Source organism: Lynx canadensis, chromosome D1, assembly GCF_007474595.2.
Source record: "Lynx canadensis isolate LIC74 chromosome D1, mLynCan4.pri.v2, whole genome shotgun sequence".
Classification (NCBI taxonomy): Eukaryota; Metazoa; Chordata; class Mammalia; order Carnivora; family Felidae; genus Lynx; species Lynx canadensis.
The window spans coordinates 62,668,333-62,686,637 of record NC_044312.2 but is presented as its reverse complement, the minus strand read 5'-3'; the positions used below and the strand labels follow the sequence as shown (position 1 = coordinate 62,686,637).

The window sequence follows — 18,305 nt, the reverse complement described above, 5'->3', positions numbered from 1 at the left end:
AATATGTCCTCAAGTTCAGAAACATTTCCTTAATTAATGTAATTAATTTTGTCATTGATGGAGTTTTACCCAAAAAAAAAGGAAAAATTTCAGTTAACATTATAGTGGATATTTAATGAACATTGCTTTCTGCAGTGAAACCAATTGGTTTTAAACTGACGCTCAAGGGGCGCCTGGGTGGCGCAGTCGGCTTAAGCGTCCGACTTCAGCCAGGTCACGATCTCGCGGTCCGTGAGTTCGAGCCCCGCGTCAGGCTCTGGGCTGATGGCTCAGAGCCTGGAGCCTGTTTCCGATTCTGTGTCTCCCTCTCTCTCTGCCCCTCCCCCGTTCATGCTCTATCTCTCTCTGTCCCAAAAAAAATAAACGTTGTGAAAAAAAATTAAAAAAAAAATAAACTGACGCTCAAGAATCTCCTCTGAAACATTTGTCTTTCTGTGATTTCTCATATTAACTCATGAATCTATTTCATAACTAAGAAAGCTTTCTCTTTAAAAAATAACTTGATCACTCCTTCCTGGATCTGCTTGGTCTTGGCTCCATAAACAATGGGGTTCAGAGTAGGAGGCAACATCAAATAAAGATTAGCAATAAGGATATGAACGTGGTGGGGAATGTTTTGTCCCCCAAAACGATGAGTAAAATGGTGAACAGGGCTGGAACATATGTGATCACAATGGCACATATGTGGGATGTACAGGTACCGAAGGCTTTCTTCCGAGCATCTGCAGATGACAGACTCACCACTGCCCGCAAGATCATAGTGTAAGACACAGAAATACAGAACATATCAAAGCCCCCAATTAGGAGGGCTGCCAAGAGACCATAGATGGCATTGACCTTGAAATTGCCACAGGACACCTTGGCCACAGACATATGATCGCAGTAGGTATGGGGAATGAAGTTGCCCCGGCAATAGGGCAGACGCTTGGTGAGGAAAGTGAATGGGATAATGAGCAGCACACCCCTCAGGAAGGTGGCAAGACCAGTCTTGGCGATGACAGGGTGGTGAGGATGATGGAATAACGTAAGGGGTAGCAGATGGCCACATAGCGGTCCAGGGCCATGAGCATGAGCACCCCAGACTCCATCCCAGTCAGCATGTGGACGAAAAACATCTGAGCCAGGCAGGCATCAAAGTCAATCTCCTTGAGGTTGAACCAGAATATGCACAGCATATTGGGTACAGTGGTGGTGCACAGGGTGACATCTGTGAAGGAGAGCAGGGCCAGGAAGTAGTACATGGGCCGGTGCAGGGCATCCTCATGGCTGATTAGGTAGATGAGCCCGCAGTTCCCCACGACAGCGATGACGTACATGAAGCAGAATGGCAGGGAGATCCAGGTGTGTGCAGCTTCCAGCCCAGGAATCCCATTCAAGATAAAGAATCCCGGGGTCAGGCTGGAGCTGTTTCCCCACACATGACTGTGGAGAAGAGGAGAGCATTTTATGCTCTTTATCAGCATTTGCTTTCTGCATAGGAGAGAGAGAGGTGGGCTTAGAAACCACATAAGAGGGAGTAGTTCAGCTAATAATACTCACAAATGCCATGAACCTTGTCATGGTAGCAGCTGTTATTTTTTTTCCTCTACTCTAGCAGACAGTCTTTGAACGGTGGTGTCTAAAATAACTAAACAGTACTACTTGGAGTCTCATTGAATATTTTGTCTAAGTATCTACCCTCACTTTCTAAAGTTCCAGCACACCTCTTATATTCCTCCACATTCTGTGACTGGACCATAATTGTCTTCCAATATGCCACTTTTATTCTCTCCTCTCAGATTCTTTCTGAGTCTTGTCACTATGATGATGTGAGTATGTTTCGAGGATCACCCTAATCCCACTAGTTCTTATCAACAGGACTTTTGTCCTGCCTTGAAGATTATGAAGAAAGCTAATAATCCAGGTAAAGTCTTCCCATAATGTTCCCTATAACGTGCTTAAGGGAACACATTTTAGATACTCAATAAAAATATATGTGAACAAATGATTGTTTGAATTAGTAAGAACTTAGTATCTGATATCAATATCATGCTTTTTTACACAATGAAATTTCAAAGGAAGTTCTTGAGAAGAACAAAAGTACTTCTGCTTCTAAATCATTAGCAAGTTTTATGGAATTTTTGTAAAAATTTACTAAAGTGATGAATTCAATCAGATACCCCTAACTTCATAAATGGCTTCTCTGCTTTTCCGCATTTTCTTAAATTAGTTTCCAAGCAATTTTACTATAGCTTTATATTTAGGAAGCCCTTGAAGTTCTAAGGATTACTAATTGTCTATAATGCTTAATGTAAATAATATTTCTTTTATTATAACTGGACAGTTTATCAGTAAAAAAGATAATACCATATTTTTGGATTGCTAATACTTGTAAAGAAAATAGAACTGAGTGATGGTTCAAGGAATTATAGATTCAGGGATGTTTGAGGAAAGTTGTAGGTACCAATGGTCAACTATTTCTCTCCATTGAAAAAATAAAATGGTCCTTAAGCTCTGGGTGGGCACCTTTCCATGCAGCAAATCAATGCCGAACAATCCCCCATCCAGCAGGGCTGTGTAGAAACTTGCAATACGATGACATGTAGCACATGGCTCTAAAGACACAAGGCATAGATTCCTGTTACTTAAATCATCTGGAAATCACCCTTGTGTCCACTCGTATTGGCCAGGGTACATAGAAGTCACCACGGAAAGAGTATACAAAAGAATACAAGGTTCACTGGCTCATGGTCTTTGGCTCCTCTGGTGATTGCCTCTCATGTTAAATAAACTCTTCTTGTGAGAGAGTTCTCCCAGACCTCTCCAGAAATGTCCCCCCATGGAGGAACCAGCATTTCATTGCCCTAGACCAGAGAAATGTAAAGATTACAATCTCCCGTGTCCGCTGTCTTTTATGTGAACACCACAATAAAATGAGTGGATGACTGGAAAGTAAGAGTCCAGCAGAAGCCACACAGGAAGAAAGAGACTCGTTACCCCTGCAGAAGTGAAAGGGAAAGAGAAATTCACTGCCCCTTGCTAAGTCTATTTTTAAAACTGTCTGCATATTCTAGGCCATTGTGTTCTTAGCCATTCAATGTTGTTACCCTTCCTAAAATAACCATTTGTGAAAATTCCCCAAACTCACCTCAGTGTTAGGCACAATCTATTCATGGCTGAGAATACTTAGGAGTTCTTCAAAATCTGGGATGACATCTTCTTACATAGGATTTTGTTTCCCTGGAGAATCTCCAGTGAGATGTCCCAGGTAGACCGAGGCTCCAGAATTAGATGTCTCAGAGGGATTCTCATTGAAAGAGAATAAACTTCTGGCCTGCTGGTAACAGATGTATATTTAGAAGCTTCTGAGTAGAAAAGGGAACAACAAAAACAAAACGCATTAAAGTTAATGCCTTTTCCCAGTGAGAAATGTGACCACCAAATGTGGTGATGAACATCAGTAACTTTTTTTTTCCCTCAGGGCACTTGTGTGGTGCAGTGTGTTAAATGTCAGCCTCTTGATTTCTGCTGAGGTCATGATCTCCCGGTTCATGAGTTGGAGCCCCACATCGGGCCACGCTGACAAAGTGGAGCCTGCTTGGGATTCTCCCCCTCTCTTTCTACCCCCTCCCCTGCTCAAGTTTGCTTGCTCTCTCTCTCTCTCTCTCTCTCTCTCAAAAGACATAAATAAACTTAAAACCTGTTTTTCTCTTATTACTAAAGAAATACGTCCTTTATGTAGAAACTCTGGAAACACAGAAAAGTATTAAAAGTTAGAAAATCACTTGTAAATCCAAATACAGAGGAATAACCACCCTAAAAAGTTTTCTATACCTCAGGAGTGCCTGGCTGGCTCGATTGGTAGATCATGCTACTCTGGATCTCGGGGTTGTGAGTTTGAACCCCACCTTGGGTATAGAGATTACTCAAAAATAAAATCTTACAAAACTAAAAGTTTGTGTACTTCATTTACTCATTTTATAGTTATTATGTGTAATATTCAATAACTAATATACTTGTAAGATAACAATTAATATAGATGTTAGTCTAAATGAAGTGCTATACTTGTAGTAATAAGACGTGGAGAATATTGCACCCCTCCTCCAAATCTGTCCTTTTCCTTTCCTTAAAATCATCGCTGCTTGTTCTTTTGCATTGTACCATGTCTTCCTGTACAATATTCAGAGTGTGATCAGCTCTCCTCCTTTCCCTTCTATTCCGCCCCTTCTCTCTCTCTCCTTTGTCCCTCTGGACTGTCCTCTTTTATGACCCCCAAACTCCTGGCTTTAACTGCAACCAGAGTTCTTATCACTACAACAGGTTGCAGTACTTTACCTTTGCAAACTATACTTAGGCGAGTATAGTTTGACAAGGTAAGTTTTTAGTTTCTACACGTATTTATTGCCTCAAAGGAACCAGGGGGAAACCCCAAGACCAATATCAAACCTTTTTTCTATTGACTTTATGCCTTTGACTCCTTACCAAAAAGGTAGAAATGTTAAATTCAAAATTCTCACATATAATCATCTCACAAAATAATTGAGTCAATCTTGTGCAATCCTGTTCATTTTTCAGATTTTCTATAAAAGTTCTTTGAAAATAGTTTTTTTAAATGTTTATTTATTTTTGAGACACTGGGAGAGACAGAATGCAAGCAGCAGAGGTGCAGACAGAGGACACAGAATCGGAAGTGGGCTCCAGGCTCTGAGCTGTCAGCTTGTGTGCAGCTTCCAGTTGAGGAATCCCATTGAGAATGAAGTATCTTGGTGTCAGCCTGGAGCTGTTGACTCCATACATGATAGTCAATGCAAAGCACGTTACTTTCTATACCAATAAAAATGTCCTATACAAGAAGATGGTAGGACATTAATTTTATTCCGAATAAAAGATGAACAACAATCATAATTATTTTAGTTACTTTTGGTGTATTATGTTTAGTCCAAATAACTATGAAAATTATATTGGATGGGGAAAGCATTCTTAATTTGTTTGTTTTTTGAAAACAGTTCCATCTACTGTTCTTCTATGTCCTGGTATGTGGATTTAACCTGAAAGATTTTTGCTTGAAATTATGACTTCAGGATCTCTCTCTTTTCTGTTTGTTTCTGAGAAAAATCCTCTTATGTTTAAAAGTCTTTCCTTAGCTATTGTTTGCAACTTGACTTATTCATTTTCGCACAGCAACATATTTTATATTTTATTGCATTTATAAAAATTAATTTATATATTCCTTTGTTATATTTCAGTCTACCCCATTAAACAGTGTTTTCAAAAGTTCTAATTTTGATTGTTTGAATTTTATCTCTCCATTGTGTGTGTGTGTGTGAAAGAGAGAGAGAGAGAGAGAGAGAGACAGACAGAGAAAGAGAAAGAGAAAGAAGAAAGAAAGAGAAAGAGAAAGAGAAAGAGAAGAAAGACAGAGCAATTTAGCCTCAGGTAGTGTTGTGTGATTTTTACCCATTACTTTTAACAAGTGAAAACTTTCAAGTGATGCCATACAAAAATATGTTCAACATATAAAAATGATAAAAGCAATTTTCCTTCTAGAAAGTACGAAAAGATTAGAACCAAAGGCTTGTTAAAGCAAATTGCCCAACTGTAAAATGAGCAAACCATGGAACATTAAGTATACCTTGGAAATTTCACCACAACTTGGAACATATAAGCAAAATATAGTGAATTCATAATTATTGTTAGTATTATTACATTATTTTGCTTTACAAAATAAATGAGACAATCTAGGCATTCCATAAACCTTTAGGCTCCTTACATCTCACTCAGAGCAAAAGTGACATCCCTGTATTTATTTACAACATCCTGTACAATTAGAACTCTTTGGCATCTCTAGGATTGCCTCCCACTGCTCTAACCTGATCCCCTCAGCCTCTCCGTGCCTACTGGATTCTTCTCAAATTCAGCAAGCATGTGTACAATCCATGGCATTTCCACTTGCCACTTTCACTGCCTGCTTTGTTATTTGCCAGAAAATACCGTGCTAAATACCTTCACCAGTTCCAGGTCTGATCTCAGTGTCAGACCCAAGGTAAGGCTTTCCTTACCCTAATCCAAAACCGCAAACCCTAGACCTCTGCCAAACTTGGCATAATCTCTTCCTCGCCACATTTTCTGTACTCCACAGCAATTACCATGTTCCTTGGTCGCTCACCAGAATTTTAAAAATCTATATGCACAGGAATTGTTGTCTATTTGTTCACTGCTGTGTCCCTTGCACTTAACATAGTAACTGGCACAAGAAAAGAGTTGTAGAATGAATGGATGGATGGATTTCAAAATGTCCTTTTTGGTTGATCCTCTTGCTTGTATATAAATACCTTAACAAATTAGTGTGTGTATGGAAATATCAGAGTATCTGGAGTATGGGGAAACATGGTTTGCAAGATGCTTGGAATCCTAAAGATTTTGTTTGTTTGTTTGTTTGTTTCTTTTTTCTTTCTTTCTTTTTGTTGTGAAATTAGAGATAATTAAAACTGACTTGAGTACTTGCAGTAAAGGCAAGTAATTGCCTTTTGTATTATTTTGCACACTTGAAGGTCATACATATGATGAACAAGAAAAGTTTATAGGAAAGTAGATTAGGGTTGTTGGATTGTTATTCAATCATGCAGATAGAAATCCCTGGTAAGACAAAAAGATTCCTGTCATCAGATGTATTAAAGCAAAGGGAGGATGACATATGTCACGAATGTTGTCATGGGGAAGTTGGGGTCCACTATCACTGGAATTCCTTCCAACTCTTGCACTAATTCATTTTCACTGGTAGAGATTTTACCACTTCCCAAGGAAGACTGTTCCATCCACAGGGTGAAGACATTATTGTGCAGTCTTTTCCAAAGTTCTGATTTTGATTGCTTTTCTATTATTGTGCAGACATTTGCTTGCCTATAATATTACCTCTTTGGTCCTTATCACATGAGCACTACTGTGCCTAAACCACACTTAATTTTTCCCCCACTTCTCCTCCCTCATAAAGGCAGTTTGTGAATCCCTTTGGTTTCAGAAGTCTCAAGAATGAGGTAACTAGTCCTCCACATTCAGCCACCCTCTAAATCCAATCCCTGCTATCTAGTTGCAGATTTTCTGTACATCTTTATATAATTTTTCCCTCTGGATCACCCACACCCACCCTGGTGTTTTAAAATCTCCATTTGTAACTGGTATTGCTCAGGAAATTGTACAGCATTGGTTAGGAACGCTATATAACAACTCTTAGTGCTTTCTCTGGGGGCTTTTCCAAGAAAAAGGGGAAAATGCTTCTGATGCTACACAGAATAGATGTCCCATAGGTCATCTCTGATGGGGGGGGAGGTGAATTTAGCTGTGGTGAAACTAGATCTACACAGACATCTCCTGGTATCTGATATAGAGTGTTCCTATGAATGGTATGAAGCAAAGAAGCAATTACGATGTATTTAAGTGGAAAATTTTGTGAGCATTTCTGGACCTGTCTTGGGCTTTTCTGATACGTTAGGGCACATCTGTTAATGGATGCACAAAATAAATGGAGATAAAGCACAGATGCTCACAGACACACTTCAAAGCTGTGAGAGCTTGATGCTGACCATGCTGAGTGTGGTTCCCAGGGAAGGAGCTTGGCAGGACCACTCTGTCTGCTCGGTGTTCATTGCCTCTGCAACAGGTCACTGTAAAAGAAACACTGACTGCTAGTATTGCTTGAGCCTTTTTTTATAAAGTGAAAATCTTTGATTCTTTTGTTATCAAAGAGTACCAATGTGGGTCTTTTGTAAAAGTGAGGTGGCATAACACAAACTTTTCAAAAAGTGGAGAAATACCTGTATTTAGAATATATTTGAGCCAGGAGGAAAGTGTCACAGTTAGCCTTAAATTTTACAACTTTTCTCTAATGGAACATGTGAACTGGTCCGGTATCCATTGCAATATAAACATCAAACTATAGCTGCCTTCCGTGAATTCCTCAATTCTAGCATCAAACTGAACATGCACCTGCTCTATAAGTCAAAAATTCCACCCCTGGGTATTTACAATAAGAAATCTGAAAATATGTCTATACAAAGACTTGCCATGAATGTTTAGAACAAGTTTATCCATAATAGCCCCAATTAGGAAACAAAGGAATCCAATATGCAATTAGTGAATAATGAATTTGTAGTAAATCCATACATAGATTACAAGAAACAATTAAAAGAGAATATATCACCATACTCATGAAGTATCATGCTCCCTGATTTCAAATTATGTCGCAAAGCATCGTAATCAAAACCGTATGTATTGACATTCAAACAGAATAGACAAGTGGAACAGAGTCAAGAGCCATAGACCCCTATCTTACACCACTCACAAAAATTAACTCAAAGTGGATTAAAAACTTACATGGGAGATGTGAAACCATAAAACTTCTGAAGAAAATGCAGGGACAATCTCCTTGACTTCAGTCTTGGCAATGGATTTTTTTAATTAACGCTAAAACAGTGGAACAAAAAGCAAAAATCAAGTGGGATTGCATAAAACTAAAAACTTTCTGTGCAGCAAATGGGTGATGAGCATAAAGAGGGCACTTCTTGAGATGAACACTGGATGTATATGTAAGTGATGAATCACTGGAGTCTATTTCTGAAACCAGTACAACACTGTATGTTAACTAACTTGATATAAGTAAAAAATAAAAAAAAAAAAAACCCCTCTGCACAGTGAAAGAAACAATCAACAAAATGAAAAGTCAACTTGCAGACTGGAAGAAGATATTGCAAACTATATTCTGGTGAGGGGTTAATACCCAAAATATATAAGCAATACTCACTCTAAATGTCAGTGTCAATAAGCAAGCTTGTACAAGATGTATACAAAGAAATTTTTCAAGCTGGAAAGGAGTGGCAGAATATATTCGACATGGTGAATCAAAAAAATATTCAGCCAAGAATTCTTTATCCAGCAAAGATGTAATTCAATAAAAGGAGAGAATGTTCAGCGTCGCTCCTTATCGGGAAATACAAATCAAAACCACACTCAGGTATCACCTCACGCCAGTCAGAGTGGCCAAAATGAACAAAATCAGAGACTATAGATGCTGGAGAGGATGTGGAGAAAACGGGAACCCTCTTGCACTGTTGGGGGAATGCAAATTGGTGCAAGCCGCTCTGGAAAGCATGTGTTGAGGTTCCTCGAAATTAAAAATAGACCTACCCTATGACCCAGCAGTAGCACTGCTAGGAATTTATCCAAGGGATACAGGAGTACTGATGCATAGGGGCACTTGTACCCCAATGTTCATAGCAGCACTGTCAACAATAGCCAAATTATGGAAAGAGCCTAAATGTCCTCAACTGATGAATGGATAAAGAAATTGTGGTTTATACACAATGGAATACGAACGTGGCAATGAGAAAAAATGAAATATGGCCTTTTGTAGCAACATGGAATGGAACTGGAGAGTGTAATGCTAATTGAATAAGCCATACAGAGAAAGACAGATACCATATGGTTTCACTCTTATGTGGATCCTGAGAAACTTAACAGGAACCCATGGGGGAGGGGAAGGAAAAAAAAAAAAGAGTTAGAGTGGGAGAGAGCCAACAGCATAAGAGACTCTTAAAAACTGAGAACAAACTGAGGGTTGATGGGGGTGGGAGGGAGAGGAGAGTGGGTGATGGGTATTGAGGAGGGCATCTTTTGGGATGAGCACTGGGTGTTGTATGGAAACCAATTTGTCAATAAATTTCATATATATAAAAAAAAACAAATAGAAGGAGAGATAAAAAAAAATTCCCAGACTAACAAAAACTAAAGGAGATCATGACCACTAAATCAGCCCTGCAAGAAAGTTTAAGGGGGATTTCTGAGGGGATAAAAGATTGAAACAAAACAAAAAAGACCAAAAGCATCAAAGACTAGAAAGGAATAGAGAACACCACCAGAATCTCCAACTCTACAGGCAGCACAATGCAATAAATCCATATCTTTCAGTACTCCCTCTAAATGTCAATGGACTAAATGCTCCAATCAAAAGACATAGGGTAAACACAATTGATAAGAAAACAAGATCCATCCTGTGCGGTTTACAAGAGAACCCATTTTAGACCTAAAGACACCCTTGGATTGAGAGTAAGGGGATGGAAAACCATATATAATGCTAATTAATTAGCATTCACCAAAAGAAAGTCAAAGTAGCCATATTTATATCAGACAAGCTAGATTGCAGAATAAAGATTTAACATGAGATGAAGAAGTGCATTATGTCATACATAATTAAGTAGTTTATCCACCAAGTAGATTAACAATTGTAAACATTTATGCCTCCAACATTAGAGAACCCAAATATATAAACCAACTAATGACAAACATACAGAAACTCATTGATAATAATACTGTAATAATAGGGGACCTAAGCCCCCACTTACAACAATGGACAGATCATCTAAGCAGAAAATCAATAAGGAAACAATGGCTTTGAATGACACACTGGATTGGATGGTCTTAACAGATACATTCAGAACATTTCATCCTAAAGCAGTGGAATACACATTCTTCTTGAGTGCACATGGACCATTCTCCAGAATAGATCACATACTGGGACACAAATCGCCATCAACACGTACAAAAGATTGAGAGTCATGTTGTGCATATTTTCAACCACAACGTTAATGAACCTCAAAATCAACCACAAGAAAAAATTTGGAAAGACAATGTATACTTTGAGATTAAAGAACATCCTACTAAAAATGAATGAGTTAACCAAAAGTTAAGAGGAATTAAAAAAGTAAATTGAAGCCAATGAAAATGATAACACCATGGCCCAAAACATCTGGAATGTAGCAAAGGCAGTCTTAAGAGGGGAACTATATAGCAATCCAGGTCTTCCTAAAGAAGGAGAAAGGTCTTCAGATAGACAACCTAATCTTACACCTTAAACAGTAGAAAAAGACCATCAATAAAATCTAAAACACAGAAAATTGGAGATAATAAAGATTAGAGCAAAAATCAATGATATCAAAACAAAAAAAACAAAACAACAAAAAAAACAGTAGAACAGATCAAGGAACCAGTAGCTGGGTCTTTGAAAAGAATTACCAAGATTGATAAACCCCTGTGCATTTTGATCAAAAAGAAAATGAAAGGACCCAAATAAATAAAAGAAGAATGAAGAGGAGAGATCACAACCAACACTGCAGAAATACAAAGAATAATAAGATAATATTATGAGCAATTATATGCCAATAATTGGGCAATCTGGAAGAAATGGACAAATTCCTAGAAACATACACTATCAAAACTAAAACCAGAAGAAATAGCAAATTTGAGCAAACCCATAACCAGTAAAGAAATTGAATAAGTAATCTAAAATCTCCCAAAAAACCAGAGTCCATAGCTGGAAGGCTTTCCAGGGGAATTCTACTGAACACTTAAAGAAGACTTAACACCTATTCTTTTTAAGCTGTTAAAAAAAATAGAAATGAAAGGAAAACTTCCAAACTCATTTTGTGAGGTCAGTGTTACCTCGAATCCAAAACCAAAGTTCCCACTAAAAAGGAGAACAATACACCAATGTCCCTGATGAAGGTGGGTGCAAAAATCCTCAACAAGATACTAACCAACTGGATCCAACAATACATTAAGAGAATTATTCACCACAATCAAGTGGGATTTATACCTGGAATGCAGGGTTGGTTCAATATCCACAAATCAATCAATGTGATACATCACATTAATAAAAGAAAGGACAAGAACCACATGATACTCTCAAGAGATGTAGAGAAAGCATTTGACAATACAGCATCCTTTCTTGATAATAACCCTCAAGAAAGTAGGGATAGAAGGATCATACCTCAAGATCATAAAAGCCATATTGCAAAAGACCCACCATTAATATAATCCTCAATGGGAAAAAACTGAGAGCTTCCCCCCTAAGGTCAGGAACACGATAGGGATGTCCACTCTTGCCACTGTTATTTAACATAGTATTAGAAGTCCTAGCCTCAGCAATCAGACAACACAAAGAAATGAAAGGCATCCAAATTGGCAGGAGGATATCAAACTTTGGCTATTTGCAGACATCATGTTACTCTATATGGAAAACCCATAATATTCCACAAAAAAACTGCTAGAACTGATTAATGAATTCAACAAAGTCACAGGATATAAAATCAATGCACGGAAACCTGTTGCATTTCTATACTCCAATAATGAAGCAGCAGAAAGAGAAATCAAGGAATCAATACCATTTACAACTGCACCAAAAACCATAAAATATATAATAATAAAACTAACCAAAGAGGTGAAAAATCTATACACTGAAAATTATAAAAAGCTTGTGAAAGAAATTGAAGAAGACACAAAAGAATGGAAAAAGATTCCATGCTCCAGGATAGGAAGAACAAATATTGTTAAAATGTCAATAGTACCCAAAGCAATCTACATATTCAATGCAATCCCTATCAAAATAACACCAGCATTCTTCACAGAGCTAAAACAAATAATCCTAAAATTTGTATAGGGAACCAGAAAAGACCCCGAATAGCCAAAGCGATCTTGAAAAAGAAAACCAAAGCAGGAGGCATCACAATCCCAGACTTCAAGCTATACTACAAAGCTGTAATCATCAAGACAGTATGGTACTAGTACAAGAAACAGATGCTCAGATCAATGGAACAGAATAGAGAACCCAGAAATGGGCCCACAAACATATGGCCAACTAATCTTTGACAAAGCAAGAAAGAATATCCAATGGAATAAAGACAGTGTCTTCAGCAAGTGGTGCTGGGAAAACTGGACAGCGACATGCAGAAGAATGAACGTGAACCACTTTCTTACACCATACACAAAAATAAACTCAAAATGGATGAAAGACCTAAAGGTAAGACAGGAAGCCATCCAAACCCTCAAGGAGAAAGCAGGCAAAAACCTCTTTGATCTTTGCCACAGCAACTTCTTACTCAACACATCTCCAGAGGCAAGGGAAACAAAAGCAAAAATGAACTACTGGGATCTCATGAAAATAAAAAGTGTCTGCACAGCGAAGGAAACAATCACCAAAACTAAAAGGCAACTGACAGAATGGGAGAAGATATTTGCAAACGACACATCAGGTAAAAGGTTAGTGTCCAAAATCTATAAAGAACTTATCAAACTCAACACCCAAAAAACAAAGAATCTAGTGAAGAAATGGGCAGTAGACATGAATAGACACTTCTCCAAAGAAGACATCCAGATGGCCAACCAACACATGGCAAAATTCTCAACATCACTCATCCTCAGGGAAATAACAAATCAAAACCACAATGAGATACCACCTTACACCTGTCAGAATGGCTAACATTAACAACTTAGGCAGCAACAGATGTTGGTGAAGATGCAGAAAACAAGGGTCTCTTTTGCATTGTTGGTGGGAATGCAAGCTGGTGCAGCCACTCTGGAAAACAGTATGGAGGTTCCTCAAAAAACTAAAAATAGAACTACCCTACGACCCAGCAATTGCACTGCTAGGTATTTATCCAAGGGATACAGGTGTTCTTTTCAAAGGGACACATGCACCCCCATGTTTATAGCAGCACTATCAACAATAGCCAAAGTATGGAAAGAGCCCAAATGTCCATTGATGGATGAATGGATAAAGAAGATGTGGTATATATATATATATACATATATATATATATATATATATCCATCCCAGTGGAGTATTACTCAGCAATCAAAAAGAATGAAATCTTGCCATTTGCAACTACATGGATGGAACTAGAGGATATTATGGTAAGCGAAATTAATCTGTCAGAGAAAGACAAGTATCATATGACTTCACTCATATGAGGACTTTCAGATACAAACAGATGCACATAAGGGAAGGGAAACAAAAATAATATAAAAACAGGGAGGGGGACAAAACGTGAGGGACTCATAAATATGGAGAACAAACAGAGGGTTACTGGAGGGGGTGTGGGAGGGGGGATGTGCTAAATGCGTAAGGGGCACTAAGGAATCTACTCCTGAAATCATTGTTGCACTATATGCTAGCTAGTTCGGATGTAAATTAAAAAAAAAAAAATTAGAAAGCCATAGGATGTACATGCCCATGTGAACTGGCCAAAGGCCCCCAGTATAAGACAAACGGGGCAAAGGCTCCCAGTATAGAACAAACGGGGCAAAGACCCCAGTATAGGATAAAGGTATAGGAATAGGAAATCTCTGGGTGGAAACATCCAAGATTGGGTAAATAAGATTAGGTAAATGGGGCAAAGGCCCCCAGTATAGGACAAAGGTATAAGACACTAGCAGAAAGCTCCTTTCACAGGAAGGAAGGGCCAAATTAAGTAAATAGGCAAATATGGCTATAGACTGCAGATAGGCAAAGTTGCCCAGAGCGGAGCTAATTAGCAAAAGAAAGATGCCTTGTTTACATGCTCTGTCTTTCTTGTCCCCTAAGACAGTTTAGGTAAACAGAGTTGGGGTCTCATATCTGTTGTAAACAACCATCTGTCAGGATTTTGTTTTGTATGACCTAAACCCCTAACACCACATGTCTTCAAAATCCCCTTTTCCCCATGCCCATGAGTTAATGTTCACGGTTTGCGTCTCTTTGTGCACATGCATCACACTTGTAAGCCTTCTGATTTTAATAAAAACAGAGCAACGACCCCTATCCGGGGCTCTTGTCTCCTCCCAGACATTAGCCTCTCTCATATTTTCAATTCTGCATCCTGCTCTCCTGCTGGACAAGAGAGAATTTCAGACCCAGAGTCTATGACACTCATCAAGATAAAAAGCTTCTGCACAGCAAAGGAAACAATCAGAAAAACTGAAAAGCAACCAATGTAATGGGAGAAGAAATTTGCAAATAACATATCAGATAAAGGGTTAGAGTCCAAAATCTGTAAAGAACGTATTAAACTCAACACCCAAAAAACAAATAATCCAGTGAAGAAATGGGCAAAAGACAGGAATAGATACTTCTCCAAAGAAGACATTCAGATGGCCAACTGACACACAAAAGTGTGCTCAACTTCACTCATCATCAGGGAAATTCAAATCAAAACCAGAATGAGATATCACCTCACACCCAGAACAGCTAAAATTAACAACTCAGGCAATGACAGATGTTGGTGATGATGTGGAGAAAGAGGAAATCTTTGTCGCTGATGGTGGGAATGCAAAGTTGTGCAGCCACTCTGGAAAATGGTATGGTGGTTCCTCAAAAAATTAAAAATAGAACTACCCTATGATCCAGTAATTGTAGTATTTGTTCAAAGGACATGGGTGTGCTATTTCAGACAGGCATATGCACCCCAATTTTTATAGCAGAGCTATTGACAATAGCCAAAGTATGGAAAGAGCCTAAATGTCCATTGACAGATGAATGGATAAAGAAGATGTAAATATATATATATATATATATATATATATATATATATATATTATGAAGTATTACTCAGCAATCAAAAAGAATGAAATCTTGCCATTTGCAATAACCTGGATGGGACTAAAGTGTATTATTAAAATTAGTCAGAGAAAGACAAATATCATATGACTTCATTCATATATGGAATTTAAGATACAAAACATGAACATAAGGGAAGCAAAATAATATAAAAACAAGGAGGGGTACAAAACATAAGAGACTTTTAAATATAGAGAACAAACAGGGTTGCTGGGTGGGGGGTTGGGCTATATGGGCAAGAAGCATTAAGGAGGGCACTTGTTGAGATGAGCACTGGTTGTTATATGCAGGCAGTGAATCATTGTATTCTACTCCTGAAATCATTATTGCACTATTTGCTAACTTGGATGTGAATTTAAAAAATAACAATAACTAAAAAGAGATGCTATATAGTCCAAAATAATCCATATAAAATGTTAAAAATAATGGGTAAATTTATGAAGAACATTAAATACAAGATAACACATAAAGCTCATTTTTTTACAAAGCTTATGTAATTTTTATTCCCAATTTTTTCACCACCAATTTTGTACATGACATTGTGCTAAGTTTTGGAGAAGATATAAGATAGGTCTTTCTTACAAAAGGAATTAATTCTGAAAGTCTACACCATTTCAGATCTACTATGCTATGTTGTACCTATAAAAAATATGCCTTCAAGAGTCCTAAGCTATGATTTGGGACAAAATAATTCCTAAGACAATTCCCAATGGCTAAGCTAGGTTCCTTGGGACCCAGATATATCTGATTCCTAATTATCTTTTTTTTCTTATTATAAAAACACACATGGGAAATAAATTCTCCTCTGAGACTGTAGTAGAAATAAATGGGGGCAATTAAGTTTTTCCAGCTCCAAAATTTAGAATATATCACACACACACATACATGCATGCACGAGCATACACACATGCGCCCAAACACAGACACAGAATAGAAAAGTTCCCACCTCCACCTGCCACTTTATGGTGTCAATATAGGTATTAGATTTGTCTTGCAGGACCAAAATCTTCACATAGAAATGAATATGACTTGATCTGTGGATATGTCTTCAGTGTCTCGAAGAACTCCAGTAGCTTTCAGGGTGAGCAGATTTCTGAATTTGGGGTGCATTCTTATTAAAGGGGTGGGTGCTAATTATGATAGCTGACCCAGGAGGAGGCATAAGAGAGTTGCCATATAGGGTTATTCTCCTGACCTTTGAAAAGCCACAGTGTACCCCACTATAAGGCAGATTTTACATACTGGCTTATTTGCTCCATTTTCACTTTGGATAAAAACACTAATGTTTCAGCGACTGAAATACAATCCATATGGGGAGTATTCTAAAGAGAAGTAATCAGTCCCACTGGCTGTTCAAGATACAATTAGCATTTCCAAAAGAAAATGATTTACACTGCCATGGGAGAAAACAAAAGAGTGATGACAGCCTTATTCCGTAGTTTTCTGTTTCTCGTCTACTGTTCCTTTTAGGAAATTGCTTACAGTTCATCTCATAGTTATAATCGTTGAATTATTTCACAGTTCAAAGAGCTCCTAGATTTCATATACTCAGACTTAATCTTTTAAAAAATAAAGATAAAAGATTTTGTAAAAGACATATGAGGAGAGAAGAGTCAAGTTTATACAATCTTAGATTTCCAACAGACACATCTCTGAGGTGGCAGGGAGGTCACCTCACCTCTCATTTGTCCAGGAAGTACTATAAATTTTAACATTGATATTTTTTATCCAAAGAGATGGTTTTCCTTTCAACAGTCCCTCTATAGGACCATCTCCTGTATTTTACTACTTGTAGTTTTCCCCCTAAATTAGCACATTCCAGCCCAACATAGCCCTCTTTTTCAGACTTCCACATCTTATTTGCATCCATCATATGCTCATAACTTTGTTCTTATCCCCTCACAATCTACTATCACACCAAATAGTCTCCTTTTTACTCTTCATAAATGTTTTGTCATTCCTTATTCTCCCACGGCTTCCTTTTCTATGGGCTTTAAAAAATGTGTGGAACATCTCCTTTATACTAGAATAAATTAGTTTGGGAGACGATGTAGGCTGAGAAATATTTGATTCTATGGCTCCCTGAAATTGTGGTTTAGAAAGAAAATAAAGTACTGTTCTAAAGGAAATGTCAATTGTTTTAGTTTCAGATGATGAGTATCTCCATTCACCCTAGGGTCCACTGGAAGAGACTGTAGCCTTAGCACATTAATGTCTCATAAGTTACTGCATTCCCAGTGATACTTCACCCACTATTTATGACGTTAGTGATCCAAAAGCAGAAATAGGTGGCCATTTGATGATATTAGGAAGGGGATTACTATGTTTTTTACCTTTAATATTATGATTCTAGTTTTCTGAATTTAAGTTTCCTCCAAACCAAAAGAGGGCGGGTGTTGGACTAAAATTAGTCCACCAAAATCATTGTCAGGGTGTTCACCAGTTAAGACTGATTACCTTAAAGGTGAGTCCACAAGAAACTTTGAAAATTATTAACATTTCAGAATGGAATAGGTATATCTGACTAAGATAATGAGCCCTTAGAACATGTCAAATATTTCTTCAATCCTTGATCATCCAGTTAGTCACTTAGTGGCCAACTCAGCCTGGAGAATGGACTGTAAATTATGATAACCAAAAACCCTGGACACATCCAGATTCAGCACATCCACTAAATTCAGTCAGTTCATCTTCCCAATATCTAATGTGTAAGTAATGGACCCAAACAGTGTATATGTCACAAAGTCAACATAAAAGATCATATTTAGTGATTGACCTACAAGAAAGACAAATTAGCATTTATGAAGAAGAAAATCCTGCTGGTGAGTTACTCTCCGGACCTTTCTTTTTTCCTGCTTACAGAGCAATTCTGTAACTTCTGTACCATGAACTTCCAACAGGTGTT

General features: G+C 37.9%; 1 protein-coding gene across 1 annotated transcript; it reads right to left on the bottom strand.

Moving 5' to 3' along the window:
- Nucleotides 1-460: 460 nt before the first annotated feature.
- Nucleotides 461-1,463, bottom strand: LOC115526305 (olfactory receptor 52N2-like). The gene is given in 3 exon segments (XM_030333751.1): nucleotides 461-642; nucleotides 645-1,004; nucleotides 1,007-1,463. Coding segments are annotated over 3 exon segments (999 nt in total).
- Between the last annotated feature and the right edge of the window lie 16,842 nt (nucleotides 1,464-18,305).